Genomic DNA, 22,820 nt, shown 5'->3' with positions numbered 1-22,820 from the left:
GTAGCAGGTCAAAGATCAACAGAGACATTTGTCTGCCAGCTTGAAAAGGGGTGTGGAATAAGGAGCCAAATAGGCAAAGTTGAGACCTGGGCTGGAGAGTGGACCAGACCTTCACTGGGAGCAAGGGTTTGGGAATGTGGTGGGAAGCCCTGAGGTTAAGGTCTGGATCAAGAAAAGAGGGGCCTTGGTGACCAGGTTTTTGGCCTCTATTTTGGGATCACTGTCTGGTTCATCACAGGATCAAGTCCTACATTCAGAAGATCCTGGTTCATGACAGGATCAAGTCCTACTTTCAGAAGATCCAAGCGGAGAGAGCAGTGGTTTGTTGTTTAGAGAGAAACAGAAGATGAAGACATGGATGCGAGCACTCTGGCTGGGCACTGGGGGCTGAACGCGTCTGTCTCTTGTCTCAACAAATGCCCACAGCAATTCTGTCTCCCTTTTAAGAACTGGGACAAAAGTTGGAAAGTTCCTTGGAGTGACCCGTTCTCTGGAAGCAAAGTGATGACTTTGCTTAAAGTCTGGCTTGCAAGATGCTTCACATTAATGACAGCTGATGAAACACAGGTTTAGAAAGGCCAAAGAAGAGAGAATATCTCCAAGCCCTGGAGTCCGGAACAGGAAACTCACTGCTCTGTACAAGGCAAAGCCTAGCCCTGGCTACTGAGCTACACGGCAACTCAAACGTGTGGCTTTCTTCTTGGACAAGCATGAAAAGCTGGGGCTAAGCGCTACGCACACACCTTGCCATACTTTCAAGCAACTGGACCAAATGGACAGATATACTAGTCAAGATGGAAGGATCTGGCGTCACATTCTCAGGCAACGTCTGCTCCTGAAGTCCCTCTAATTATGACCGCTCTAGCTGAAACTGTCAACTGATGCGGTCAACTGACTTTCTATTCTGGCACAGACCGGGGGCTCTTTTTTTGCACTAATCTGCCTGCCTCGCTCTGATCTCAGAAGGTAGGGGATGCTTCACACAACGATTGACTTTATGAGCCTGGCCCGAGGGAATGAAAAATACACAGGCTATGGAAGACACCAAAGGAACTCACGGCTGGGAGCCACAGCGGGCGCTGCAGTACCGCGACAGACCAGCAGGGGGAAGCACCGTCCGCTCCGACCAGGCTTACACTGGCCCAGCACCATGAGACTGCGGTGCGCAGGCTCGTGGGAGTCTCCCGGATTGGACACAGGGAGACTCTGTCTGGCGCGAACCTTCTGGTAGGCGGTTGGGGCCGCGGGCCGATAGGCCCAGGTGAGGAGAGGTGCCCGGGTCAGGTGGTGCTGAGGCATGAGGGGGCATTCTTCTCCTGCGTCTCAGGGAAGAGAAGGAGCTACGGATGCGCGGAGGCCTCGAGCACAGGCTGGACCCCGAAGGCCCCATGGTCTGTGGAGTGAGCCTGGCCATGGGTGTGGGAGGGCCGGCCTCGGGCTAGCCTCAGGGCGAGGGTGTGGGGTGGCAGGTGTGTGCTACAGAGGAAGGTTTGGGGGCTGCTGCCGCCGGGATGGGCGACAAGCCGCCCGGGCAAGGGTCTAGCCTCAGACCTGGCTCTGCTGACCAGGGAGCTTTGGAGGCCCAGGGTGCCGGGACACTCAAGCTGTAGTGAGTTTTGGGGGTGCCTGGGGGACACCAGTTAGCCAGCGACTGTTTGGGGAAGCCTCCAGTCACGGCTGACTCCAACCCCAGGGAGTAGCCTTCGGTTTGGAAGCGGTTTCTGATGTTGGGGTTTAGACACCTGTGTGTACAGTGTGCGGATAACGAACTCGCGAAGAGCCGGTAGAGTGGACCCTGCATCCACCATGTCTTATCCGTCTGTTTCAGTCCGTCTCTCAGTCACCAAGTGTGGCAAAACGCAGCACGGATCGCCTAGTGGATTTTAAAATTGAGAGCAAATTTAATTAAAAGTCAAACGGGCCAGTGTAAATTTGGTTCTAAAGCCCTGGAGGGTATTTAGGGCTAGAGTCACCCTTTGCAGTCATTATATACCTTATATACGGCATTTAAGGAACTCAGTGAAACGGAGAGTTCCATAAAGAAGGGGGGGGCATCAAAGAAATCAGGAGGGTAAAACTGGAGGTCACTGGTGTTGACTGCTACTGTGTAAGACGTTTGTGAGGGAGGGTAAGACAAGATTGTTTCAGGCTAGCCTGCCTCAAAGCAACCCAAACTAAAATCCAAGGCCAAATGGAAACAAGATTCAACCCCAAATGTTTCTGATAACTATGAAGATTTTTAATCATGTTTAATAAACGCAGCTTTAGTGTATACAAAAGAGTGGCCTTCTGGTCAAATTGATTTTTTTTTAAGTAAGAGAAGCTAGAATGTATTTGTCCATATGCTAATGTAATTGATATCATAGGAAGTGAGAAATGATTCAGGTAATAGAGGGGGACCTTTGCCCGAGGGAGTCAGAGGAGACTTAGACTCCGTTCTACATTTTAAAACAGCTGGAAGGGAAACAGACAGCAGGGGCGGATCATGCTGATAACGGGGAAGATCTGTCAGTCAGCAGTCAGGGCAGAGTGGGATAGGAACGTCCTTCTGGAGAGTGGGAAAGGGAACTGAGGACATGGAATGGAATTGCTGAGGCGGTAAGGCCTATATGTAGTCATGAATTTGGGAGGTCAGCCAGTATGACTTTATGATTTTTCTGTGCATGTATTCAACATTGGAAAGGTTTACAAAGATTACATTAATTAGATTCATGAAAAGCATCGAATTTATAATATAACCTCTGCTTGAGTTCTTGTTTTGTTTTCTTTTTCTGTCCTTACAAATGTGCCTAAGAGGGGTGACCGGAGCCTCTCCTGTGGCACAGTCGTCAGTGAGACCTGCTTCAGCTGATGTTTGTAGCTGCTTTACACATCTGGCTCTGATATGGCTATGATTGTCTAGCTTGGTAACTCCAGCTGCTTGTGTTTTGGAACTATTGCCCTGGGTGGGTTGTCACAGTGACATTATTAAGTTTTTTGTGAAAAAATCTTTTTTCTTGCTGTATTTCATATTGGATTTAACTTACCTACAGTTACAGAATCTGCAGCCTTAGTGTTACCAAGGGAAAAGTTGGTTTAATAGGCTGTTATCCCTCCCTGACCACTTGGGCTGTATTAAAATACAAGGATAATAATGGCTGATGCTGAGTGAGCTCTAGTTCCTAGCTTTGTTGTAGCCTTTAGCTGTATCTTTTTTTCCAGCTGCTTGGCAGTAACTCTTTACAGTTTCAGTGGAATATGTAACAATATTTGACACCAAAGCCAGATGGACTGTATCCTACTCTACCTTGTTATATGACTTTGGGCAAATGGTTTAACTACGGTGTTTCTTTTTCTTTTTTCTTATTCATGATGTGGGACTAATAGTAGGTGCCTGGACAAGTTATTGTAAGGATCAAAGGAGTCAATGTGATGACACCAGGAGGTGTTTTTACTGGTTAATTAGTTCCATTACAATCATCTGTCTAGTCACTGTGTTTAGTTAGAGTCACGGCTCTGTATCATTTCTTCTCCCTTGGGGCTTGCTTACTTTTTTTCCCCTGGTTGTATTGTCTGTATGGGAAAAATAAATGGAAATGAGTTTGCTTATAGATGCAAAAATTAACATATTTCATCTGGATTTGCCCAATTCTTTAGTGTGGGCATTGCCTGCCACAAAGGACTTGGCAAGTAAGTTCAATTTTTTGGTTTCAAACTGGCAGACTAGATACTTGGTTAGAAAGATCAGTGATCTCCATGGCCAGTGCTGGGTACAGAGCATGGTAAATGATGTAGGATATTTGACTTCACACAAGAAATCTGGGAAAAAGTCTATAAGGCTAGAGAGTTACTGTGTTTGTTACTGATGGGAAACAACTGGACAGCCTAGGCATTTGGCACCAGAGGAAATTCCAAAGGATCCTTGCTGATACCCAGTGACAGGGAGAGTAAAAGCTGCAAGCTAGTGACCCAGGAGGTCTGTTGTGAGACATGTAAAAAAGCTGCAGAACGATGTGCGTTATTTCCACAGATTCAGAGTCAGTAAGTCATAGTAAGGTTCTGAAACCCATTACTTTTTAAAGAATTCCTCGAGTGTGCACTTCATTTGGGATCTCATTAGTGCACAAACCAGAGCTTTCCAGCTCTGACTCTGTTGTATCATCACCTTTTAAAACTATCAGTGTTCTGGCTCCATCCCCAGGGACTCGGATTTATTTGGTCTGAGATAGGGTCTGGACATTGGTACTTTTAAAATGTCCTCTGGTGATTTTTCTGTGCTGGGTTTGAAGATCACTGCCATCATCAGCCAGATTTCCTCCTATAGAAGGAATTTAAAAATAGGCATAGCTTCAGGTGGTATATTATTAGGAAAGTGAAAAATAGCATTTCTGGACCCCTCAGTAAAAATATTCAGTCTAAAAATCAAATGACTTAAAATGGGAATTGATGATTGAATTAGCATTTCTCACACTTAGTAATGGAGGTTTATCAGGCTCACCAGAGAGTTAACATTTTTTTGTATCATCTCAATCTTACAGCAACTCTGGGAGATTGTATATCCCTTCCATAATTTAGATGGCAATTTTGAGGCTGAGGGAGTGTTGAGTTAATTTGTATATATCTGTATGTCTAGGCATAGACAGTTGTTACACAGCCTAGATTGATTCCTTCAGTATTGGGGTCTCATTCACATAGATGCTGATTTTGTTATTCTGGGGTGACCAGGCACTGGGGCTTTGCAAAGCTCCCCAGCTAATCCTAGTATGTACATGAGACTGGCAATCAGGATGTACACTGTGCACCTCTGACAAAGTTTTATTATTATTATTATTATGGGGAGTTATGTGCGCACATGCCACGGCACATGTGTGCACGCCAGAGGACAAGGCTGTGGACCAGTTGTTTCCTTCTACCTTTACCTGGGATCTGAGAATGGAACTCAGGTTTCCAGATCTGATGGACATGCAGCTTCACCCACTGAACCACTCACCAGTCTATGATGCACTTTGGTAATGGTTTAATTTCTATTTCTACTGGCTTGTTGTCCTGCTATTGATTAGTTCAGCTAGGTTCCCTGTCTCCATTTATTCACTCATAGTGTTTTTCCTTTTGTCCTCTCCCTTCTTGCCTTTTAGTAAATTCTTACCAACTGTCAACTTTGTACCAGACACTCTTGGTACTGGGTGACACAGTGGTGACAAGAAAGACCAAGTCACCAGCATTGAAAACTTACATTGAGGGAGATAGACCCTAGGTATACGGATTTACATATATGAGGAAATTTCAAAGTAATCACAGTATTTTCAAGAAAAAGCAGTGGAGGTGGGGGACGGCTGAGTCAGTAAAGTGCTTGCTCTGCGAGCATTAGGACCTGAGCTAGACCCCCAGTGCCAGTGTGGCTAGTGGAGTCCCAAGGCTGGGGAGGTGGTGACAGGTGGATCCCTGAGGCTTTCTGCCTAGCCATTCTAGGTGGAAAGTGATAGAGGAAGACACTCTGTGTTGACCTCTGGCCTACACACACACACACACACACACACACACACACACACACACACGGGAGAGAGACAAAGAGAGAGGGCGGGGCGGGGGCAAGGATGGTGATCCCAGTAGCAGTGCATGAGTAGTTGCAATCGCTTCATTCACATCCTCTCCAGAGCTGCATTGTATTGTGTGTGAAGGTGACTATTCAGTGGATGTGTGGTAGGAGCTCCTGAAATTTTCTTCATCTTTTTGTTGACCAACTGTGGCAAGTGTATTTCTATGTGTATAGTCACTTGTAAAGATATGTCTTTGATTTTGGTATCAAGGTTGATGGTGGTCTCCTAATATTGTTACTGTTTCCTCTTTTATGTTGTGGGCCATTTGGTGTAAATTGTTGCTCTTCTCAAGGTTTGATAGAGTTATGTTGGAAGTTCAGTTGCTTTCCTGTGTTGATGTGCCTTGTGACTCATTGCCCTTCACAGATACTGTACAGGGTCTATGTGTCAGTTCTCCTGAGGGAACTTCAGGGCTCTGTGTCCTTGCTAACTGTGCTGTAAATCTGGGATGCAGATGTTTTAGTATATACAGATTTGTCTGGATGACACTAAGAAGTTCCATAGGGAACCCCCTTTCATTTCACTCCTGGCTTTGGTTATTTGTTCCCTCATCCTTCCTCTCATTCTTTTCATTTCTCTCTCCCCTTCTCCTGAATAGCCACACAGCTATTTAGGTGCAACTTACTTTAAATGAAATGAAATACAAATGAAATTTCTCAGTCACACAGGGCCCCATTGTAAGTGCTTAGTAGTCAAAAGTGGTCAGTTTTGGGCTGTGCAATTATAGGATGCTTTTAACACTATACAAGACTCTGCTGGGCAGCGCTGGCCTAGAAGATGAGCATTTTCTTGATTTTTGGGGAATATTTCTGAAATTCTTGGTATTTCTTTTATTTGTCAGCTTCATTACTGATTTATGTCCTTTATTTCATTCTTTTGCTTGCTTTGGGCTTCATATCTTTTTAAAATTTCTTAGACCACAACACGATCATCAACCCAAGATTCTAACTTCCCAGTGTAAACATCTAGTATTTTAGAAGCACCATTTCAGTTGTGTGTCTAAAGCTTTTGATGTTTTATCTTTATTTATATTAGTTCAAATAATTCATTATTTTCTTTGCCACTGATTTGAGATGACAGCTTTTTAGAAATGAGTTTTCTTAACTACCCTCAATTTGAGGACTTTGGTTTTGAATTCCAGCCTTGTATTTCAGCATAGGATTTTTAAAGTTAGATTTATTTATATATTTTATGGGTATGATACATCTGTCACATGTAATCCTGGTACCCATGGTTGGGGTTGGAAGAGGATCTTGGGTCCCCTAGAATTGGAATTACAGATGGCAGTGAGTCACCATGTAGTGCGAGGAACTGACCCCCGGTCCTCTGCATGAACAGCCAGTGTCTTAACCACTGGGCATCTCTCCAGCACCTCAACGTAAGATCTTTAATGTTTTTGTGGGGGTGGGGACCAGAATTATCACTTATCTTTGTGGAAGCCCCTCATCCATTTAAAAGTAACATTTATTTTTTTGGTTGGGTGAGGTGTCCTTGAAACTTGGTCAAATTAGTTCACAGTATTACTTATGTCTTCTGCATGGCTGTATGTTTTTATTAGGTAATGCATGTCTTTATGGAAAAATTGGAATTTGTGCAGTCTGATGCTTATATTTACCTTTCTTTTTATTTAATCAGTGTTTGTGTGATATGTTTTTCCATCTTTTATCAATACCTTTATATTTAAAGATGGCTTCTTGCAGATTGTATATAATTAGATTTGACTTTTTCAATCTTATCAATCTTGCTTCTTGATTTATATGATAAGATCACAAACATTTAATGTAATGATTGATATGGCTGGATGCTTATCTGCAACATTACCGATTTTGTTTGTCTGATTTTAACCCTATTATTTCTTTCTCATCCTCCTTTTATTTAAGTATGGACATTTTAATGAATGCTCTTAATCTTTTCTTGACATTAGCTGCTGCATTTCCTCACTTCTGCCACCTTTTCCTCTTCTTGATTCTATCTGTCAGTGGTAGCTATAGACTTACAGTGCATCACAGTCTATTTTTAATAATGTCTCATTTCACATAGAATGTAATGATTTTATATCAGGCTGCTATCATGACATCTGACACATCCTTTCAGCTATGCATGTTATATATTTTTATTGTATAGATATTATAAATTCCACAGTGTCATTATTATTGCTTTAGGTGTCATTAAATTCCTAGTCTCATTTGTTTAAACATTTTTAGGCTTTTTGAAAGGTATAGAAAAACTGAGCAACAATGCAGAGTGCTCATGTATTCCTTCACCCTACTTGCTTTTCTCCTACTATCTTTCACTGCTTTGGTACATTTGTTACTCAGTGAGCCACTGTAATTTATTACCAGCAAAATGCTCTCCTTGACACCAGGGTTTACTCTTTGCATAGCACATTTCTCTAGAATTTGAAAAATATACTAACTTTCTACAGTTATAGTATTATTTCTTTAAAAATTCCTGCCTGTCTGTTGATTCATCCTTGTATTTACTCTTCCAAACCCCTGCCATCCACTGGTCCTTCTTTTTATAGTTTCTCTGTTTCTACAATGTTCTCTAGTTGGAATCATCTAGGATGTAGGTTATGCAAATTTGTTTCTTTCCTTTAATAGCATTCATTAAGATTGCTGCATCTCTTAATATGGCCTGATAGCTCGTTTGTTATCCAGTAACATTCCTTTGATGGGAATATCACACGTATCCATTCAAATACTGGAGCATATCTTAGTTGCTTCTAGTTTTTGATGATTATGAATAAAGTAGTTACAGATATTGAGTGCTCCAGTGAAGGATTGCTGAATCTCATGGTAGATAATACTATGCTGAGCTCTGTAAGGGCATGCTAAAACTGTCTACCACAGTGACAAGCATGTTTACTTTCCACCAGCAATGACTTATTCCTGATGTTGTGCATTCTCACGAGTATTTGGCATTGCTAAATAGCCACTATAACAAGCAACAGATAAAACAGTATCTGGTTTTGACTAGTAATTTTCTGATGCTATAGAATGGGGAGCATAGTTTTACACGATTACTTAGCTGTTTATGTCTTTGGTGAGTTAGCAGTTCATTTATTTAAATTGCTGTGTTTTCTCGCTGAATGTTCAGAGTTCTTTATATTTTGGGTTATAAATGATCAGATATCTGATTTGTAAATATTTTCTTCAGATCTTTTTATCTCTTTACTTTCAACAATATCTTTTACAAAAACAGAAGGATTTTATTTTTAATAAAGTAGAAAAACTTACTGCCAGCTGAGTGTGGTGGCAGTGTCTATAATCTTAGCACTTGGGAGAGTGTGGAAGGAAGGTCACCAGGGTCACCACAGTTTAGTGCCAGTTTGATCTGCATACGAACTCCCAGGACATCAAAGTATATGTAGTGGGACTTTGTCTCAAAAACTAAGCAAGCAAACAAGCAAGCAAACATAACAGCAATAAAATAACAAAAGCAAAATTAATTGCCCAAACTTAGGTTAACTAGATTTTATCCTTGTAGTTGTCTTCTTTTGTATGTTTTGACTCCCCAAAAACTACTTGAAAGTTCTAACCCTTGAAATTGATACTATGACCTTGTTTGGAAATAAGGAATAAATGAAATTGAAACCCCAACTGATAACTCATGTTCTTATAAGACAAGAGAACTTTGAACATAGGCACACAGGAGAATATGATTTGACAATAGAGGCGGAAATTGGAGTGTAGTGCCGATAAGCCAAGGACACCAAAGACTTCTAGTGGACAACAGATGCTAGACGAGAGGGAAGACTCCTTTCCTCAAGCTCTCTGGGGGGAGGGAATGGCTTTGCTGACACTTGAACTTCATTCTTCTGTTTCCAGAACTGTGAGACAACCAATACATTTTAAATTTTTAAAAGGCCCCCCCCCAGTTTGTGGTATAGTACTTTGTATGGAAGCCCTCAGAAACTAATACATATCCTGGCACAGGTCTTGGGATTGGATAAGAGGTAGGTAGACACAGAAGACTGTTGAAGCACATGACATAAAAACTCTAGTCAGGTTTAAAAAGACTTGGTAGCAATATGGATGTCATTCTGGAAGAGAAGGGAACTGTGCAAACCACATGTTTGTTGTAGAGAATGCGCGTGTTGTCATGCACAGAATTGTGTTTGAAACACGGACTTCAAGCGCTTCCTGTGAGACCTGAAGGAGTGATGACTGCAACAGCGGCACTGAGGAAGACTGTCAGGGCACGCCTGGCTGTGCTCTGAATCTGGGTGGAAAAGAGCTTGTCCAAAATGAGCTTGCACATTTGCCCGAGGACATTTTAAAGCAGGTGTTGTGGGGCCACAATTAACATGCTACTATAATTAAAGTGCAAAGGGGAAGAACTAAGTTGAGGAGAGACTCCTTAATCCATAATCAATATGACTTGAAAATTTTCAACGTACCCAGGAAATGTGCTTTGGAAACTGGACCACAGTGTGGCTTTGAAATATTTCAGGCAGACCTGCCTTCTTGCCACACTGAGTAGGTGTTGAGCACTGTTAATGTACTGTTAAAAGTCAGTATTGGTTGATCATCAGGTAAACAGGCCAGCTTCCCGGCCTGAGTTCCAGAGCCTGCAGATCGCCTGGGAACTGCACAGAGCTCCCAATCCCGGCTGGAGCATCAGGTAAACAGGCCAGCTTCCCGGCCTGTGTTCCAGAGCCTGCAGATCGCCTGGGAACTGCACAGAGCTCCCAATCCCGGCAGGAGCATCAGGTAAACAGGCCAGCTTCCAGGCCTGTGTTCCAGAGCCTGCAGATCACCTGGGAACTGCACAGAGCTCCCAATCCCGGCGGGAGCATCAGGTAAACAGGCCAGCTTCCCGGCCTGTGTTCCAGAGCCTGCAGATCACCTGGGAACTGCACAGAGCTCCCAATCCCGGAGGGAGCATCAGGTAAACAGGCCAGCTTCCCGGCCTGTGTTCCAGAGCCTGCAGATCGCCTGGGAACTGCACAGAGCTCCCAATCCCGGCGGGAGCAAAGCACCCCAGACTCCAGATCTTCTCTCCCACCAACGATTCCAGGAAAGGAGAGGAGGCTGGGAGTACAGGGAAGTAGCTGTCCCTCTGGCATCATCAGGTAAACAGGCCAGCTTCCCGGCCTGAGTTCCAGAGCCTGCAGATCGCCTGGGAACTGCACAGAGCTCCCAATCCCGGCGGGAGCATCAGGTAAACAGGCCAGCTTCCCGGCCTGTGTTCCAGAGCCTGCAGATCACCTGGGAACTGCACAGAGCTCCCAATCCCGGCGGGAGCATCAGGTAAACAGGCCAGCTTCCCGGCCTGTGTTCCAGAGCCTGCAGATCGCCTGGGAACTGCACAGAGCTCCCAATCCCGGAGGGAGCATCAGGTAAACAGGCCAGCTTCCCGGCCTGAGTTCCAGAGCCTGCAGATCGCCTGGGAATTGCACAGAGCTCCCAATCCCGGCGGGAGCCAAGCACCCCAGACTCCAGATCTTTTCTCCCACCAAAGAGACCAGGAAACTACAGGAACCAGGGAGACCAGGGGAGTAGCTGTTCCGGATCAGGTACAACAGGACCCAGCATAGGGTCCAGGGGACCAGGTAGGAGGCTAAGCGCCCCAGATTCCTGTTCTTCTTCTCTACCCACGGACCAGCATTTGGACAAGGCATAGAAGAACCACCAGATTACTGGACTTACTAGCACCCACCAAAGGGAACTCTGGTCCCCAGACCAGGAAGGGGCTCTTTCTGCACCCACTAAAAGAAGAGATGGGAAAGAGACAATACAAAAACACAGTCAGCAACAGAAAAACAAATATGACACCGCCAGATTCTAGAGACTCCACACCATCAAGACCCCAATATTCAAACGCGAAGGAAGCAGAAGAGAACGATCTTAAAAGCACTTTCATGAAAATGATAGAGGCCCTAAAAGAGGATATTGGAAAATCCCTCAAAGAAATGGAAGAAAAAACAAACCAAAAAATGCAAGAAATGGAAGAAAAAACAAACCAAAAAATGCAAGAATTGGAAGAAAAAACAAACCAAAAACGGCACGAAATGGAAGAAGAAATGAAGCAAAAAATGCAAGAAATGGAAGAAAAAGCAAAGCAAAAAATGCAAGAATTAGAAGAAGAAACATACCAAATAAGGCAGGAAATGGAAGAAGCAACAAAGCAAAAAATGCAAGAAATGGTAGAAAAAACAAAGCAAAAAATAAAAAAAATGGAGGAAGAAACAAACCAAAAAAGGCAGGAAAGGGAAGAAGAAACAAAGCACAAAATCCAAGAAATGGAACAAAAAGCAAACCAAAAAATGCAAGAAATGGAAGAAAGAACAAACCAAAAAATTCATAAAAGGCAACAAACGGACGAACAGATAAACAGAAAATTGCAAGAAGCAATGCAAATGCTGCAAGGGTTGAAAACTGAAATAGAGACACTAAAAAAAACACAATCTGAAGAAAGGCAGAAAATAGAAAAGCTGGACAAACAGTCAGGCACTACCAATACAAGCATTACCAACAGAATAGAAGAGATGGAAGAGAGAATCTCAAGTGTTGAAGATACATTAGGAGAAATGGATTTATCAACCAAAGAAAACCTTAAATCCAACAAATCCTTAACACAAAACATCCAGGAATTATGGGACACCATGAAAAGACCAAACCTAAGAATAATAGGTATAGAAGAAGGAGAAGAAATCCACCTCAAAGGGGCAGAAGGCATATTCAACAAAATCATAGAAGAAAACTTTCCCAACCTTAAGAAAGACATGCCAATGAAGGTACAAGAAGCCTACAGAACACCAAATAGAGTGGACCACAAAAAAAAATCCCCTCGCCACATAATAATCAAGACCCCAAACATACAGAATAAAGAAAGAATATTAAGAGCAGCTAAGGAAAAAGGTCAAGTAACATATAAAGGCAGACCTATCAGAATTACACCTGATTTCTCCATGGAAACTCTGAAAGCCAGAAGGTCCTGGATAGATATTCTACCTACACTAAGAGACCATGGATGCCAGCCCAGACTACTATACCCGGCAAAGCTCTCAATCACTATAGACGGAGAAAACAAGATATTCCATGACAAAACTAGATTCAACCAATATGTGTCCACTAACCCAGCCCTACAGAAAATTTTGGAAGGAAAACTCCAACCCAAGGAAGCTAACTACAACCAGAAAAACATAAGCATTAGAGAATCCCTCTCTACCAACAGCCAAAAGAACAAAGGGGCGAAATTCCACCCATAATTCCACCAACAACAACCATCGCAAATCGAAGAAGGATGAGCAATCAATGGTCATTAATATCCCTCAATATTAATGGCCTTAACTCACCCATAAAAAGACACAGACTAGCAGAATGGATTCGAAGACAGAACCCTTCCTTCTGCTGCATACAAGAAACACACCTCACCCTCAAAGACAGACATTACTTGAGAGTTAAAGGTTGGGAAAAAATTTTTCAATCAAATGGACCCAAGAAACAAGCAGGGGTAGCAATCCTAATATCTAACAAACTAGACTTTAAAATAAAATCAATCAAAAGAGATGAAGGAGGTCATTACATACTCATCACAGGGGAAACCCACCAAGACGAAGTGTCTATCCTGAACATCTATGCCCCCAATACAAAGGCATCCACATTCGTTAAAGAAACATTATTAGAACTTAAATCTCATCTAAAGCCCCACACAGTTATAGTGGGAGATTTCAACACACCACTCTCACCACTAGACAAGAATACCAGACAGGAACTCAACAAAGAAGCAAAGGGTCTAATAGAAGTAATGACCCAACTGGGATTAACAGATATCTATAGAACATTTCATCCACATAAAAAAGAATATACCTTCTTCTCACCACCACATGGAACCTTCTCAAAAATCGACCACATACTTGGCAACATATCAAACCTCAGCAGCTACAAAAAAATTGGAATAACTCCATGCATCTTATCAGACCACCATGCCTTAAAATTAGAATTCAACAACAACACAAAGTGCAGAAAACCTACAAACTCATGGAAATTGAATAATGCTCAACTGCACCATCCCTGGGTCAAAGAGGAAATAAAAAAAGAAATTAAAGACTTCCTCGAACTCAATGAGAATGAAGACACAACATACCCAAACCTATGGGACACTTTGAAAGCAGTGCTACGGGGAAGTTCATAGCACTAAGTGCTCACATGAAGAAACAGGAAAACAGTTATACCAGAGAATTAACATCACAGCTAAAAGCTCTAGAACACAAAGAAGCAAACTCCCCCAGGAGGAGTAGACGCCAGGAAATAATCAAATTGAGGGCTGAAATCAACAAAGTAGAAACCAGGAAAACAATACAAAGAATCAATGCAACGAAGAGTTGGTTCTTTGAGAAAATCAACAAGATAGACAAACCTTTGTCCAAACTTACCAAACAGCAGAGAGTGAACACGCAAATTAACAAAATCAGAAATGAAAAGGGGGACATAACAACAGACTCTGAGGAAATCCAGAGAATCATTAGGTCATACTTTGAAAACCTGTACTCCACAAAATTCGAAAATTTAAAGGAAATGGATGACTTCCTGGACAGCTATCATTTGCCAAAACTAAATCAAGAACAGATAAGCAATTTAAATAGACCTATAACCCCTATGGAAATAGAAGCTGTCATCAAAAGTCTCCCAACCAAAAAAAGTCCAGGTCCAGATGGCCTCAGTGCAGAATTCTACCACAAATTCAAAGAACAGCTTATACCAATTCTTCTCAAAGTGTTCCACACAATAGAAGCAGAAGGGTCTTTGCCAAACTCTTTCTATGAGGCTTCAATAACCTTGATCCCCAAGCCACACAAAGATACAACCAAGAAAGAGAACTTCAGACCAATATCCCTCATGAACATTGATGCAAAAATACTCAATAAAATACTGGCAAATCGGATCCAAGAACACATCAAAACAATCATTCACCACGATCAAGTAGGTTTCATCCCAGGGATGCAGGGATGGTTCAACATACGAAAATCCATCAACGTAATCCACCATATAAACAAGCTGAAAAACAAAAATCACATGATCATCTCACTAGATGCTGAAAAAGCCTTTGACAAAATCCAACATCCCTTCATGATAAAGGTCTTGGAGAGATCTGGGATAACAGGGACATACTTAAACATAATAAAAGCCATATACAGTAAACCAACAGCCAACATCAAACTAAATGGACAGAAACTCAACGCAATTCCTCTAAAATCAGGAACAAAACAAGGCTGTCCACTCTCTCCATACCTTTTCAACATGGTACTTGAAGTTCTAGCTATAGCCATACGACAACAAAGGGGGATCAAGGGGATACAAATTGGGAAGGAAGAAGTCAAACTTTCACTGTTTGCAGACGATATGATAGTTTATATCAGTGACCCAAAGAACTCTACCAGGGAACTCTTACAGCTGATTAACACCTTCAGCAAAGTGGCAGGTTACAAGATCAACTCAAGAAAGTCAGTAGCCCTACTATATACAGATGATAAAAGGGCTGAAAGAGAAATCAGAGAAACATCACCCTTTACAATTGCCACAAACAACATAAAATACCTTGGGGTAACGCTAACCAAACAAGTGAAAGACCTGTATCGTAAGAACTTTGAATCTTTAAAGAAAGAAATTAAAGAAGCCCTCAGAAAATGGAAAGATCTCCCATGCTCTTGGATAGGTAGGATCAATGTAGTAAAAATGGCAATCCTGCCAAAAGCAATCTACAGATTCAATGCTATCCCCATTAAAATCCCAGCACAATTCTTCACAGACCTTGAAAGAACAATAATCAATTTTGTATGGAAAAACAAAAGACCCAGGATAGCCAAAACAACCCTGTTCAACAAGGCAACGTCCGGAGGCATCACTATCCCTGACCTCAAGCTCTATTATAGAGCTATAGTCCTGAAAACAGCTTGGTATTGGCACAAAAATAGACAGGCAGACCAATGGAATCGAATTGAAAATCCGGGTATTAACCCACACACGTACGAACATCTGATCTTCGACAAAGAAGCTAAAAATATACAATGGAATAAAGAAAGCATCTTCAACAAATGGTGCTGGCATAATTGGAGACTGGCATGTAGAAAAATGCGGATCGATCCATGTTTATCGCCATGCACAAAACTTAAGTCCAAATGGATCAAAGACCTCAACATAAATCCAGCCACACTGAACCTCTTAGAAGAGAAAGTGGGTGGTACCCTTGAAAGAATTGGTACAGGAGACAGCTTCCTGAACATAACACCAGTAGCACAGACAGTGAGATCAACAATTAATAAATGGGACCTACTGAAACTGAGAAGCTTCTGTAAGGCAAAGGACACAGTCAGCAAGACAAAAAGGCAGCCCACAGAATGGGAAAAAATATTCACTAATCCCACATCTGACAGAGGGTTGATCTCCAAAATTTACAAAGAACTCAAGAAGCAAGTCTCCAAAACACCAAAGGACCCAATTAAGAAGTGGGCTGCAGAACTAAATAGAGAGTTTTCAATAGAGGAGTCTAAAATGGCTGAGAGGCACTTGAGAAAGTGCTCAACATCCTTAGCCATCCGGGAAATGCAAATCAAAGCAACTCTGAGATACCATCTCACTCCTGTCAGAATGGCTAAAATCAAAAACACCAATGACAATTTATGCTGGAGAGGATGTGGTGAAAGGGGGACACTCCTCCATTGCTGGTGGGAGTGCCAACTGGTTCAGCCACTTTGGAAAGCAGTATGGAGATTCCTCAGAAAAATGGGAATAAACCTACCACAAGACCCAGCAACTGCACTCTTAGGCATATATCCAAAAGATGCCCATTCATATAACAAAGATGTCTGTTCCACTATGTTCATAGCAGCTTTATTTGTAATAGCCAGAACTTGGAAGCAACCTAGATGTCCCTCACCCGAAGAATGGATAGAGAAAATGTGGTACATCTACACAATGGAGTACTATTCAGCAGAAAAAAATAATGGAATCATGAGATTCGCAGGCAAATGGATGACACTAGAAGAAACCATCCTGAGTGAGGTAACCCAGTCACAAAAAGAGAAACATGGCATGTACTCTCTCATATATGGATTTTAGACATAGATCTGGGGAGTGCCAGCCTACAATCCTATTGCCAGAGAGTCTGGGAAACAGAAACTTCATTTACTGGCTGGTTAAGTACTGAGCTGAACTCAAGAAAGCCAGTATCAGAGAGGGAGGACTGATGATCAAAGGGATTAAGACTGGGCTGGTTGAACCCCCAGAAACAGCTGACCAGACAAAGGTTAACTCTTGAATCCCAGGCATCAGCCTGGGAATCCAGCATGGGACTGATCAAGACCCCCTGAATCTGGGTGTCAGTGAGGAGGCCTAGGTAATCTATTGAGCCTTGGACAGCAGATCAGTACCCATCCCAAGTATACACACGGTCTCTGGACTCCCATAGAACAATGTGAGGTGCACTCTCACCCTGAACTCTTGGGGAAGGGTCTAGGCCCTGCCCTATATGAAATGACAGACTATGGACACCCCCATGGAGGGCCTCACCCTCCCTGGGGGAATGAGGGGATAACGGGGGGGGGATGGGGGGAGGGCACAGGAGGAGGGGAGGGAAAGGGAGAGGGACCTCGTACTGACTTGTGAAGCAACCTTGTTTCTTATCTAAATTTAAAATGGAAAATAAAAAAAATATTAATATAATAAAAAAAAAAAAAAAAAGTCAGTATTGGTTAATGTTAATACATTTTAAGGTTTGAATTACAGTGTGTATGATCATGAATGCATGTCATGGCACTCAGAGGATGACTTGTGGAGTTGGTTTTCTTCTTCAACTCTCACATGGATGCTGGATTGAACTCAGATAGCTGGGCCTGCATGGTATCTGCCTTTATGCAATGAGCTATCTTACTGCTCAATAATGGCATTCTTTTTGCTGTTTATTATCCTATAAGTAAACAAAACTAGGGGTGGTGGTGGTGGGACACTGCTGCTTAGTGCATAGCTGTTAGACTCCTTCCTAGCGGCCTGGCTGCCTTGTAGAGTGAAGTGGAGGCAGAGACTGGGTGGATTATCCTATGCCAGCACCATCTTGAGAAAGTTACATAATGATCACAACTGCTTGCTCCAAGTCCCAAAGGTGCAGCCACAGCCATGGTTATTTCAGACAACTTTCCCTGAGTTCCTTGTAACAATTTTTATTGTTCTGTTGGCTCACAGAGGGTCTGTTGTGACCAGAACAAAAAATCACGTGCCCCTCCACCCCCACAGAAAAATCTACACTGTTGTGATTGCATGGGTGTTGCTGTGATTGATGGAAAAAGCTGTTTTATGGTCATGTCACCAAGCAGGTCAGTATGTAAGGTGACTTGGCGACACCTTCAGTGTTGCTTTCCTTGATGTTGCAACATCAGGCTCAATAAGGCTTTTCTCAAGTGAAGCATTTGCCTGTTTGAAATCCATTAGTAGAGCATACTGTGCTGTTAACATAAAGAGTAAGCCAGCCAAATACAGCTAAGCATGCCTATAATGCTAGCAGTTGTCAGGTGGTTCAGGGATTCAAGGAGAGCCTGGGTTAGTTACAAATACAGCTAAGCATGCCTATAATCCTAGCAGTTGTCAGGTGGTTCAGGAATTCAAGGAGAGCCTGGTTTAGTTACATAGTTGAGTTTGAGGCTAGCCTGAGCAACATGAGACTGTTTCAAGAACAGAGCATTATGGGATTGAAGAGATAGCTCAGCAGTTAAGAGCACTTCTTGCTCTTGCAGAGGACTTCGGGTTCAGTTCTCAGCACCCACATAGCAGCTTACAACCACCTGTGATTCCAGTTCCAGAGGATCCAGTGCCCTTTTCTGTCACACACACACAGTAACAAACATTCAAGAGAAACACTCAGACTCATAATATAAAAATAATCTTGAAGCAGCCCATAGCAACAATAACAACAAAAAAGAAAGAGGCACAGAAAAGTGGTGATAACAGCTGCCTGGATTCAGCACAAATGCATTGAGCAGTTGGCAGTCTAAACTTTAATTGCAGACAGGGGTTTTACAAATGAAGAAGAAACGGAGAGTGACAGACAACTGAGCCACAGAAGCGGTACTGTGAGTAGCTGAGGCTCTAACGCCTGCAGCAGAGAGCTGTGGGCACTGCTGGAGGCCTTGGCAGCAGCAACAGTAGAGTTGCAAGAGTGACCAAAAACAGAAGTAGCAAGGCAGTGACAGTGACAGGAGTCAACAGTAGAGCTGTAGCAGAGATGACTGTGACATCATCAATTACAGTGGAAGACATGCCTTATGGACTATGGTGGCTAATCTTGATTGCCAAGTATATCTGGAATATGCTGAAACCCATGCAGGTGAGTACGCCTGTGATTTTTCTTGATTGGATCATTTGAGGTGGGAAGATCCACCCAAATCTGGAGCACACCTTATGATGGCAGCCTTTATAAAAGGACATGGAAGAATAGAGCTTTTGCATTTTTCTGCTCTGGCAAGTTCATCTGTCCTATTGCTGAGGCATTCCTTCACTGGTATTAGAACCTACTTCTCAGTATTCTAACATAGACTGAAGCCCAGCAGCTTTCTAGGACTCCAGCACCAGATAGGTACTCCTAAGACATTCAGTTTCATGGACTGATGACTGCTGGATCCTTGGCCTTTGTGTTGGAAGACAACTATTGTTGGACTGCTTGAACCTTAGCCTTTGAGTCACTCTAGTAAATATGTGCTCACACATTTTCTGTCAGTTCTGTTCCTTTAGAGAATCCTGACTAATACATGGGCCAAGGGTCTTGAGACACCTTAGGCCTTGGCACTGTAACACTAGCCACTATCAAGAACTGGAGAATTCTGACTTCCTGGGCCCATAAACAGCTGCAATACCTGTCACAATAAAGCTAAGCATCTCAGCACCTGCCCGAGGCTTTCATCAGAGTTGTGACTCTAGAAGGTGCTACCCGATGCTGCTTCAGGCTGTCTTCAGGTGATGCTTACAGCTGTCTAACGTCAAGGGATTCAGAAACTTGCCATGAGGAGCCATGAGGTGCACCAGACGAACTTTGCCTTTCCTACCTGTGATTTCTGTCTGTGTAGAGCAAAAGTGCTCCAGCCACCTTACTGGCACTGAAGAGATAAAGGAGTGACTCATGAATCCATGGCGTTTCTGTTGCTTTGTGTCTTCTGCAGCTGTTGAAGGAACTGGCTGCTCTCTGGTCCCACCATTTCTGAAGCTTGACTGTTTCCACCACAATGACTTTTTAAGGCAGTTTACCTTGGGGGCGGTGGATGAAGGTTGTCACACTTCGATATTCTGCAAGTTGGAAACAGGTTAGATGGTAGGATGGGTCAGGACTCCTGGAAATGTTGACATGGGGTATGTGTTTTAAAAGTATTTGTGACTTTGGGAGGTTGGAGGGCAGGCTTTTGTGGTTTTAATTGCGTCACCAAGTTGAAGCATGCTACCAAGGATTGCTGGGATCCAGCAAAGTGTAAGAAGAAAGGAAGAATGTTTGTGTTGAGCCAACAGAGAGCATGCCCTGCTGATGCCTGGCATGCAGAACAGTGAAAGGGCACAGTTCTCTTATGGCACACAACTTAAGCACAGTGACAACCTGTGAATATCTCCTAGAAGTTACAGCTTTGTGCTTTACACTTGGGACTGTGATCCATTTTGAGTTGTGAGAGTTACAATGCTTATGTCTAGATTTCTTGCATGTTAATGGCCAATTATTCTAGCACCATTTACTGAAAATATTTCCTCCATTGAATTGCTTTGCTACTTTATCAATGATTTCTTGACTCCATTTGTGTGGGTCGATTTATTGACATCTCTATTCCGTTGATCTGTGTGTCTATGTCCTATGTCATCTTTATTATTGATACCTTATGGTAAGTCTTGTGTCTTAGGATTTTTGGCAATTCTGGATATTCTCACCATACCTTTAAAAGGGGGTTATTGTTAACCACAAAATAACTTACTAGGATTACATGTCCTGTAAATAAAATTGTTAACACTTGAGGTCTTAACAGTAGTAAATCTATGCATGAACATGAAAACATCTCTCTAGCTATTTAGATCTTTGGTTTTTACCAGGGTTTTGAAGAGTTACTGTTGCTATGTTGCAAAGGTTGGCTTTTGCACATTAGTTTTGTATTTTTTGTCTGGTTGTTGAAGAGTTTTGTTACCTTTGAGGTGCTGGGGCTTGAGTCCAGAGCCTCCTGCATGCTTCTTTCTCTTCTAATGCTAATTCATCTTTCATTCTCTAGTTTCCTAATGCACATGCTCTCTTGTCCATTGGTGATCTCTGTAAGAAGGCTTTTGTGTGTGTTTATTCCTTGATATACTTTATATAGATAATCTGCCATCCAAGAAGCCAGAATTTTACTTTTCTGCAGCTGTTTGTCTGCACCGTTTCTTGTTGTTTTGCAGTATCTAGGATTTCTATGGTTGTTAATAGAAGTGTCAGAGAAGACAGGCATCCTTGCCTTTTCCTTGTTAACTTTCTTTGAGGAAAGCATGTAGATTTCTCATCATTAGGTTACATATATTTGTATAGAGTTAAAATATTTAAAATTTTTTTATGTGTGCAATGTCTTTACATCATTCCTCCCACCTCCACATGAATTAAAAATTCATGACCCCTTTTTAAAAAATACACACACAGGAATTTCATCTCACAAGATCATTGTATATTTTTGGAAATATTCTTTAACAATTTGAGGTTCTCTTCTGGTCCTACCTTTCGGATCGTTATCAAGAGTAAATTTTGATTTTGTCAAATGCTTTTTCCTGGATCTGCTGATATCATGAATTGTCAAAGTTGCCACTAGGCATTCTACATCCTCCCTGTAAGACATTAATAAGAAGTGACAATTGGCCTCCTAGCAACCATTGCCCATTCCCTGCTTGGGTTTACTGATGGCTAGATAAAATGATGAAATTGAGATACGGAGCTTAGAGAGAGAGAGAGAGAGAGAGAGAGAGAGAGAGAGAGAGAGAGACAGAGACAGAGACAGAGACAGAGACAGAGACACAGAGAGAGCAGAGAGAGACAGAGAGGAGAAAGAGAGAGTGAGGGGAGTGTGTGTGTGTGTGTGTGTGTGTGTGTGTGTGTGTGTGTGTGTGTGTGGTAGAGTTGTATGTGGATATGGGTACATGGGTGTCTGGAGGCCAGAGGTAAATGTCAGGTATCTTCTTCTCTTGCTCTGCACTTTATTTTTGAGACAGGGTTTCTCATTGGACTGCAGTTTTGTGTTTCAGCTAGACTGACTGGCAGCGAGCCCGAGGATCTTCCTCCCTAGCTAGTACGTGCAGCTTGCTGAATTTTGTGTGGGTTCTAGAGATCTGAACACAGGTCCTTATCTAGTGTAGCAAGCACTTTGCTGAGCTTTCTCTCCAAATACAACGATTTGATTGGGGCTAAGGGCTTGCTTTCTGTTCTTTATCTTCCATTGTCTTTGTTCCTGAATTAATTTAGTTACTTCCTGATATTCAAAAACCCTTCAAAGCCTGAATCCATTTGACAGGGTTTGTTGTTTTTGGGGTTTTTTGTTTTTGTTTTTGTTTTGTTTTTGTTTTTGTTTTTTTGAGACAGTGTCTTACTATCTAGCTCTGTCTGGCCTAGAACTTACTATGTAGGCCAGGCTGGCCTCAAATTCAGAGATCTTCCAGCTTCTGCTTCCTGACTGCTGGACTTCAAGTCATGCCCAACTATATGCTATTCTTTATGGGTTTGTTTCCGGAAATGGATTGTCCCTCCTTCACTCCCTCCTCTCAGGGCAGGGGCTTTGCATTTTCCACCCCATACCTGCTAAGAGACCATAGAGAAGGAAGAAAGGTTCCCTGGGAAGTGAGCTAGAGAGAACTTGTCCCCCACCCCTTTTAACCAGTCGATGAAGATTTGGGCTTACAACTTTAACTGATGTAGCTTAGACAGAGTTTGGTTTTTCTCTTCTCCCCACTAATTTCTCACAGGCAGGACGTCTAAAGAGGACCGGAACACACAGCTTGCCTTTGCTTTATTTTTCTGTTTGTGTCAGAGTTTCTCAGTCAGAGAAGAATATTATGGGCATAACAAAGATTTTCAGTATTTTCAGGCCAGGTTTTATGAACTTTACAGTTGCATAGGAAGGCCCTCATTACTGATTGCCCTGTCTGAACTATTTGTGTTACTTATTAGATCGTGGCCTTTTGCTCTTGTAGCTCCTCTTCATCTGAGGAATTTTATGTGATACTAGGTGTTAGTATATATAAAATAGATATATAAGTAAAATACTGA

At 42.5% G+C, this 22,820-nt stretch overlaps 1 protein-coding gene across 3 annotated transcripts in view; it reads left to right on the top strand.

The window, feature by feature from the left end:
• The first annotated feature begins 1,269 nt into the window (after positions 1-1,269).
• Positions 1,270-22,820, top strand: part of Ptpn20 (protein tyrosine phosphatase non-receptor type 20) — a 76,058-nt gene continuing 54,507 nt past the window's right edge. For 2 of the 3 annotated variants that reach the window (XM_021231544.2, XM_040747714.1), the window contains exon 1: positions 2,515-2,598. Coding sequence is in view for 1 of the 3 variants with exons in the window: in XM_013118796.3 (XP_012974250.1) it covers positions 1,298-1,391 (94 nt within the window). In the remaining 2 variants the exon portion in view is untranslated. Of the gene's footprint in view, positions 1,392-2,514; positions 2,599-22,820 lie in introns of those variants that run through there. The other variant, XM_013118796.3, reaches the window with a different exon arrangement.

The sequence above is a fragment of the Mesocricetus auratus genome, unplaced genomic scaffold (genome assembly GCF_017639785.1).
Source record: "Mesocricetus auratus isolate SY011 unplaced genomic scaffold, BCM_Maur_2.0 Super-Scaffold_100006, whole genome shotgun sequence".
NCBI classification, from domain to species: Eukaryota; Metazoa; Chordata; class Mammalia; order Rodentia; family Cricetidae; genus Mesocricetus; species Mesocricetus auratus.
Note: the sequence above shows the minus strand (reverse complement) of the source record. Positions and strands in the feature narration are given on the sequence as shown.